Below are 8,019 nucleotides of genomic sequence, written 5' to 3'. Positions count from 1 at the left end.
GTTCAGTTCTGAGGAGAGAGTATGAAACTGGATCACGTGCTGACCGACCGTACGCGAACCCTGACGCAGGCACAGGATCTCCAATGAGGCGGCAGAAGTCCTGCCCGGTTTGTCGAAGATTCTTCGAAAAGGTGGCCACGAATTCTGAATAGTTACACAAGATGGGATCCATCCTCTCCAACAAGGGTGAAGCACATTCCAATGCTTGCCCAGTAAGTAAAGAAATTATATAAGCTACTTTGGTTCGTGCTGATGGGAAGCTGGCCGACTGTAGTTCGAACTGGATATCGCACTGGTTTTGGATTCCCATCGTACTTACTGGGAGATGGCAAATGCAACTGTGGAAGTGGTGCTGGTACAGGAGGAAGCGGGACCGGGGGTGCTAATGTGGGAGCAGCTGTAGATACTTGAGGGGCCATCATGGCAACACAGAGAGAGTCGAGACGTTCGGACATATCCTGCATGAACTGCACAATCTGAGAGTGTGTGGCCTCCAGCTTACTTAAGCGAGACCACATATCTGCAGTTGAATCCCCTCCTGAGGCCTGATCACCCGTCAAATCCATTGGGCCAGTGCTTACTGTCACGTCTAGCAAAGTTTGAGGATCCAGCAGCTGAGACTTGCCCGAGGAGGTAGATGGCTGTGGGTGAACAAGATGAGGGGGTTGGATATAATTTCTTCGCATGGGAAACGGAGCAATGAAGAACGTAGGCGGGGGTGAAAGTCAATGAATAGTATTTATTATGTACAGGGCTGAGGTAGAGAACTGTGGCTAGCATGATGGTCAAAGAACGTAGTTGCGGATAAAGAACTGCAGGTTGTGGCTTGAAAGAAGAGGTTGTGAATAATGAACTGTGGAACTGTGGATGGTGGTTAAAAGACGTGGCTGGAGGAAAAGAACTGTGGACTGTAATATGAAAGACGAGACTGTAGATGATGAACTGTGGATGGTAGTTGAAGACGTGGCTGAGGACAAGGACTGTGGACTGTGGTTTGGAGGATGAGGCTGAAGATAACAATCTGCAGGTAGTGGTCGGTGGTACAAAGACGTGGCTGGTGAAGTAGATCTGTGGAGTGTGGCTTGAAAGACGAGGCAGAAGACCCAGGGCCGACTGTGCCCAAAGAGTCTTACTGGACCAGGTTTTCCAGGAGCGCTTCCACAGGCAGTAGCAGGTTAGGAACGGCAGGACTGCAGCAGCGACAGGGAACCGACCAAGCAGAAGCAGGAGTAACCAGAATATGACAAGGATCCTGGGAGCACAGGCTAAAGCACCTACAACAGGGTTGTAACTTGAAGCACTGGCGTCCTGTCCTAAACCAGCCCCCTTTTATAGGGAGAGCTTCCCCTGGATTGGCTGGAAGAAACAGGAAACAGGAACTATGCTTCAAACTTGGTCTCCAACATGGTGGCGCCCAGTAATGCAGACCTTTCGGCAAAGCCACATTGCTCACTGCCTCTGGTCTCCTAGCAACAGCTCAGTAAGAGCGACCCGCTGTAGTGGCGTCCCGCCGCCACGAGCGGACCCCCTCACCACCGCCACTGCTGTCCACAGACCTAGCGCAGCAGCCCACCTCTGCCGCAGCCCGCACACCACAAGAGAAGCCAGCCCCGCAGCCCCAGCGTACCGGTAAGACTCCGGACGCTGACAGAGTAGGTCTGAAAGTACTCTGAAACAGCACAAAATAATTTTGGAGCCGCTCTGCGATCCTTTCATTCGCACTTCTGCTAAGCTAAAATACACTCCCAGAGGGAGGCGGCATAGCGTTTGCACGGCTGCTAAAAAAAGCTAGCGAGCGATCAACTCGGAATGACCCCAATGTGCACTGCAGGGGGGAGGGGGGGCAGATATAACATTTGCAAAGAGAGTTAGATTTGGGTGGGTTATTTTGTTTCTGTGCAGGGTAAATACTGGCTGCTTTATTTTTACACTGCAATTTATATTTCCATTTGAACACACCACACCCAAATCTAACTCTCTCTGCACATGTTATATCTGCTCTCCCTGCAGTGCACATGGGGCCAAATTCTAATTCTAACTATGAAATAGGCCCTAAAAAGAATATTGTGAGGTGTGAGGTGTTCAGAATAGACTGGAAATGAGTGCAAATGAATATTATTGAGGTTAATAATACCGTTGGAGCAAAATTGCCCCCAAATTCTGTGATTTTAGCTGTTTTCATGTTTTTTTCAAAAATCATCCAGATCCAAAACCAAAACTCAAAAGGGTGATTTTGGCAAAATTAAGCCAAAACCATAACACGAAAGTGGAATCAGAACCAAAACCAAAACACAAAACATGAAAAAGTGCACGCCGTAGATCTCTTTATGTGACTGTGTGCTAGATCTACTGTCTGTTTTCACTTTCAGTGTATCTTATATATTTATCCCTGTTATTTCTGTACCCAGGGCACAGGTGCTTCTAGGGTTATTTCTAAAAGTATATTTTTATATATCTGTGTTTAGTCACATACCATACATTTAGGGCCTAATGCAGTCCTAGACGCTGCCAAAACAGTAGTCGCAGGCTGAAGCCTTGTGCTGTGTGCTCATGCGCAGCAGCCGCACTGTGCAGCAGCTGTACTGCACGTGCATACACAGTGAGATGTGAAGGCATCTCACTGGTGCGATCGCCTCTGCCTGATTGACAGTCAATGGCGTACCGGTGGCTTTTTTGGGGCGCTGTCCAGACACGCCTGCATTGTCCAGACTGTTTCCGAGGCTGGCCGCCACGGCTGAGTGATGTCACACACAGCCGCTGTGTAAAAAGCATGGCAGGTAGCCGCATGCCTTCACAGATAGGCTGCGCAGGCATGGAGCTACTCAGCAGGTGTGAAAGCATAGCCGCTGTGCGATGCTTTCGCACATCTTCGGGGGAGGGGGGGCTTGACATTTGGGAGGACTAAACCTGTGCTGGGCATCTGCCCGCATGTCAAAGTTTTCGATTGTAGATGTGCATTTGTTCTGCGGAGGATGTCATATATGATGGACTCTGTGCTGTTATAAACCTCCTAATCAGTCCACTGCTCCTGCCCCCAAGCAGGAGCCTCCCTGGGCAGCCTTTTCTACACTGTTGGGTACTTTGGTAGGCTGCCTTATGCCCCCTATGGGCCCCACTATGAGACTACCTCCTAATATAGTACCAATGGGCAGATAATCCATCTAATCAGCTGCAGCAATTAATTCAGACTCTGACTAGACAAAAGGCTCTGACTGGACATAATCATGCCAATCATTTAAGCAGGCTACCTTTTCATCCCAATCCACAGTCCTCTCAGAGGTGTCATCTGACAAGGAAGGTGAACATACAGCTCTCTCTGACATGGGGTCATTCCGAGTTGATCGCTCGCTGCCGATTTTTGCAGGGCAACGATAAGGTGAAAAAAATGGCATTTCTGCGCATGCGTATGCCCCGCAATGCTCCCGAGCGACGTACAGGTACAAAGCCCTTTGTGGTTGTGCTCAGGCTCTAGCGAAGTTTTTCTTCGCGCTGGCGGCCGCTAGAAGATTGACAGGAAGGGCATTTCTGGGTGTCAACTGACCGTTTTCATGGAGTGTTTGCAAAAACGCAGGCATGTCTGAAAAAACGCAGTGGCTGGGTGTTCGATGGGTGGGTGTATGATGTCAAATCCGGCCATGAATAGGCTGAAGTGATCGCAAGCGTGGAGTAGGTTCAGAGCTACTCAGAAACTGCACAAACTGTTTTTGCAGAGCTCAGCTGCACATGCGTTCGCACTTCTGCTAAGCTAAAATACACTCCGCAGTGGGTGGCGGCATAGTGTTTGCACGGCTTCTAAAACAAGCTAGCGAGCGATCAACTCAGAATGACCCCCACAGACTCTTGTGCTGCAGAAGAGGAAGCTCCCATTTTGGCAATTAAACATATTCTTCAACTCTGAGATGAGAAAGAACCGACACCGGTTGCTAAGAAAACTGATGTGTTTAAAAAGGGATGCGGTCAAGATACCGCCGGCCGGAATCCCGGCAGTCGAAATACCGACACCGCAATCCCGACCGCCACAATCCCGACATATTCTCCCTCCATGGGTGTCCACGACACCCATAGAGGGATAATAAAATAGTGTGCCCGCAAGGGCTGCACCACCCCTGTCGGGATTGTGTGGTCGGGATTCCGGCGTCGGTATTTCGACCGCCGGGATTCCGGCTGGCGGCATTTAGTACTGATCCCTTTAAAAAGCAAAAGGTGATTAACACTGAATTTCCACATTCTGATCATTTGATGGAAATTAGGCAATAACTCTGGGACATGCCAGGTAAAAAGTTCCTGTTATCTAAGCGGGCATTAGCTTGCTATCCTCTGCCAGCAGTTATTTGCAACAGATTAGAAACTCCACCCCCAGCGGACTCTGTTGTCACACGTCTCATGGTGTCATCCACCCTGCCTGTCACCACTGTCACCTCACTGAAGGAACCTACAGACAACCGTATTGAATCCTGTCTAAAATCTATTAATTCCCTCACAGGGGCTATACATAGACCCACTGTGACCAGCGGAGGTGGTGGAACTCATTTCCCTCACCACTTCCCCCCCCCCCCCCCCCCCGAAACACACACACACACCCTGGATGATACTAAGACCCTCATCTACTCACTGGTCATCTGCAGATTGGACTATTGTAATCTCCTCCTATGTGAGCTGTCACGATCCGGGTATCTGGACGCCATTACCTGCCATTTCGATGTCTTCTGAGACTGGCTCTGCGTTCCAAGTCCGGATCTCATCGGTGTCTATAATCTGCATAACCCTCCTGTCATTCTGAGATGCTGTCACAGCGGAGCCATGTTTGAATCCAGCGTCATGCCTGCCGCGGTCTCCGCTGCCTTCCACGTGTCTCAGCATGCACTTGTTGTTTGGCGTCTCCTGTCATCTGCGGCCGGAGCCGCTATTACTACTATGTTTCCACATAGTGTTCCAAACCAGGTTTTCCATCTTACTTCCAGCATGGGCGCAGCCATGTTGGATGCAATCACATGTTCCAGTTCCTCCAATCTACTGGCTCTGAAATCTGCATAATTGCCCAGCCAATGCCTGCATAGCTGCAGGTATAAGTATCCTGTGTCTGGGCCAGATGGATGTCAGTGCTTTGGTTGTCAAACCTAGTTCCAGTTTGTCTCTCTCCTGTGGTTGTTTTCCAGGTTCCAGCTCCTGTCTCCAAGCTTCCACTAAAGAGACCCGCTCCAGTCTACCACCTGCGGTGCAGCCTGACTCTCCAGTCCTCTGTGACTTCTCCATTTCCAAGCTACAGAATCACCTGCTTCCAGGATGCAGCTTCCAACAGGGATCAGCTCCTCTTAAAGTGCCGGTACCATTTCTGCAGATTTCCATTTACCATTGGTACTATTATTTCACCGCTCTCAAGCTCCATATATCATTTATATTTCATCGCTCTCAAGCTTCATATATTATTTGGCTGGTTCCATCCAGCAACAACTCCGTGTCTACATCTGACTGGTTCCAACCAGTACCCACAGCAGCCACTTCACCTACAGCAGTCCAGCTTTCCGTGGAACATCAGCTGGTAGGATCCTGGGCTATTCCTACTACTACAGTCGGGCCTGGTAAGGACTTTCCATCTAGTGGTCAATAAGAACTGTACCCATACTGCCAGAGCCCTGTGGCCACTGCCATCCTGTAGTACCCAGGAACTGTGTTATATTACTGCTGCTTTTACGTTTTCTTTACTACTGCTGTGTTGCATGGAGTTTGTCAAATAAACATCATTGACTTTTAATCTGGTTGTCGTGGTCACGCCTTCGGGCAATCTTCCTACGTGTAACTTACTTGTCCAGGGGTCTGATACAACCTCCCAGGTTCCATTACACCTCAGCCCCTACAACTGAGGCTGCCTCCCGTCAGCTCAGGCCCTCAGTTGTGACATGACCTCCCTGACAAATGCCTCTCTCCACTCCAATCTATCCTCAATGCTACTGCCCGACTCATCTTCCTCTCCAAGCGTACTACGTCCATTTCCCCTCTCTTACAAGCCCTACACAGACTCCCCTTCTGAATCCAATTTAAGCTTCTCACACTCACTTACAAAATCCTCACCCATTCCTCTGCCATTTACATATCTGACCTCAAATTCCCTTACACTCCCACCTGCCCACTTCATTCCTCAAATTCATGCCGCTTCTCCTGCCATCTGATTACTTACTCCCATTCCCGCATCCATGATTTTGGCCATGGTGTTCCCTACCTCTGGAATTCTCTACCTCTCCCTATCGCACTCTCCAATTCCCTACAAAACTATAAACGGGCTTTCAAGACCCACTCCTTCATCAAATCCAACCATCTCTCATCCTAACCCTCTGCTACATGACTCACTTCTACCCCATCTGTGTCACCCCTGTCTGTCTTCTCCTTCCCTTCAGAATGTAAGATCTCATGAGCAGGACCCTCTCAAACAAGTCAAACAAGATATTTTGTTTAAAGTTTTTATTTTCCCATCATCAACTTCAATACTGTTATTAGTAAAGATCAATAAGCTCCATCGAAAAACACATTAGACATTGAATGCCAGAATACTGTACATTGGGGGTCATTCCGAGTTGTTCGCTCATTGCCGATTTTCGCAACGGAGCGATTAAGGCAAAAATGCGCATGCGCATTGTACGCAGTGCGCATGCGGTTAGTATTTTAGCACAAAACTTAGTAGATTTACTCACGTCCAAACGAAGAATTTTCATCGTTGAAGTGATCGGAGTGTGATTGACAGGAAGTGGGTGTTTCTGGGTGGAAACTGGCCGTTTTCTGGGAGTGTCGGAAAAACGCAGGCGTGTCAGGATAAAACACAGGAGTGCCTGGAGAAATGGGGGAGTGGCTGGCCGAACGCAGGGCGTGTTTGTGATGTCAAACCAGGAACGAAACAGCCTGAGCTGATCGCAATCTGTGAGTAGGTCTGGAGCTACTCAGAAACTGCTAAGAATTTTCAATTCGCAGTTCTGCGACTCTTTCGTTCGCTATTCTGCTAAGCTAAGATACACTCCCAGAGGGCGGTGGCCTAGGGTGTGCAAGGCTGCTAAAATCTGCTAGCGAGCGAACAACTCGGAATGACCCCCATTGTTAGATATTTCAATAGTCTCAAAAACAGATAACAAAAAGGCATTTTCCAATGTCATGAGACAGTATGACAAATAAGTCCCAGCTATGGATGAGGTGTCTGTTGGTTTTAAAATTTCAGCCTTAGATCTTGTCTTTTGGGAGTCTATTCATGTAGCAGTGAAAAGAGTGAAGAAGTGAGCCATTGGAGAAGTTACCATTGGTCTTTAGCTTTTTATTTTTTTTAGTAGAGCTAGGAATTCTGAAATAGGGGGGAAAAAAAGAAAATAATTAATTAAAATCCCCTAAGCAGTCATTTTTTCACATTTGCACTGAAATTGAAATTCTAAATAATATAGTCTTTTTGATATTGGTGCTGTAATAATTATTTTCTAAAAGTTGAATTCTGCTCTAACTCTGGAACACTTTTTACACTAAGGGGTAAATTTACTAAGCTCCCGTGTTTCTCCCAATTCTGACCATTTCGGTTGGCATATGCCACTCTCATGTCTATTTTAGGTCAAGCAAATACAGTAATTTTCAAAGCTACCATGTTTGTGCAATTCATATTTTCTGATGTCAGTGCTATTCATAATTCAGAGTCCGGCATGTCACAAGCATATAAACATGCCCCAAACCGTCCTTTCCTTGTTTATTTAGGGGGTAATTCAGACCTGATCATAGCAGCAAATTTGTTAGCACTTGGGCAAAACCATGGGGGTCATTCCAACCTGATCGCTTGCTGCAGTTTGTCGCAGCGCAGCTATCGGGTTGGAACTGTGCATGCACCCGCGCCACAGTGCGCCGGCGCATGGCATTCGTCGGTGCCAAGCGATCATCTCTAAGATAGAGGCGGTCGCTGAGCGGAAGGGGGCTGAATGGCGGCATTAAGCCGCCGTTTAGTAGGCGCAGTCTGGCCAATGCAGGCGTGGCTGGATAGTTGGGGGGCGTGGCGCGGTG

At 48.2% G+C, this 8,019-nt stretch overlaps 1 protein-coding gene across 1 annotated transcript in view; it reads right to left on the bottom strand.

The window, feature by feature from the left end:
• Positions 1-6,469: 6,469 nt before the first annotated feature.
• Positions 6,470-8,019, bottom strand: part of LOC134943711 (parvalbumin beta-like) — a 69,733-nt gene continuing 68,183 nt past the window's right edge. Inside the window, exon 5 of the mRNA XM_063932402.1 lies at positions 6,470-7,321. Within this exon, the coding sequence (XP_063788472.1) occupies positions 7,287-7,321 (35 nt within the window). The 3' untranslated portion in view covers positions 6,470-7,286. The remainder of the gene's footprint in view (positions 7,322-8,019) is intronic.

Source organism: Pseudophryne corroboree, chromosome 7 (genome assembly GCF_028390025.1).
Source record: "Pseudophryne corroboree isolate aPseCor3 chromosome 7, aPseCor3.hap2, whole genome shotgun sequence".
In the NCBI taxonomy this organism is placed as follows: Eukaryota; Metazoa; Chordata; class Amphibia; order Anura; family Myobatrachidae; genus Pseudophryne; species Pseudophryne corroboree.
Note: the sequence above shows the minus strand (reverse complement) of the source record. Positions and strands in the feature narration are given on the sequence as shown.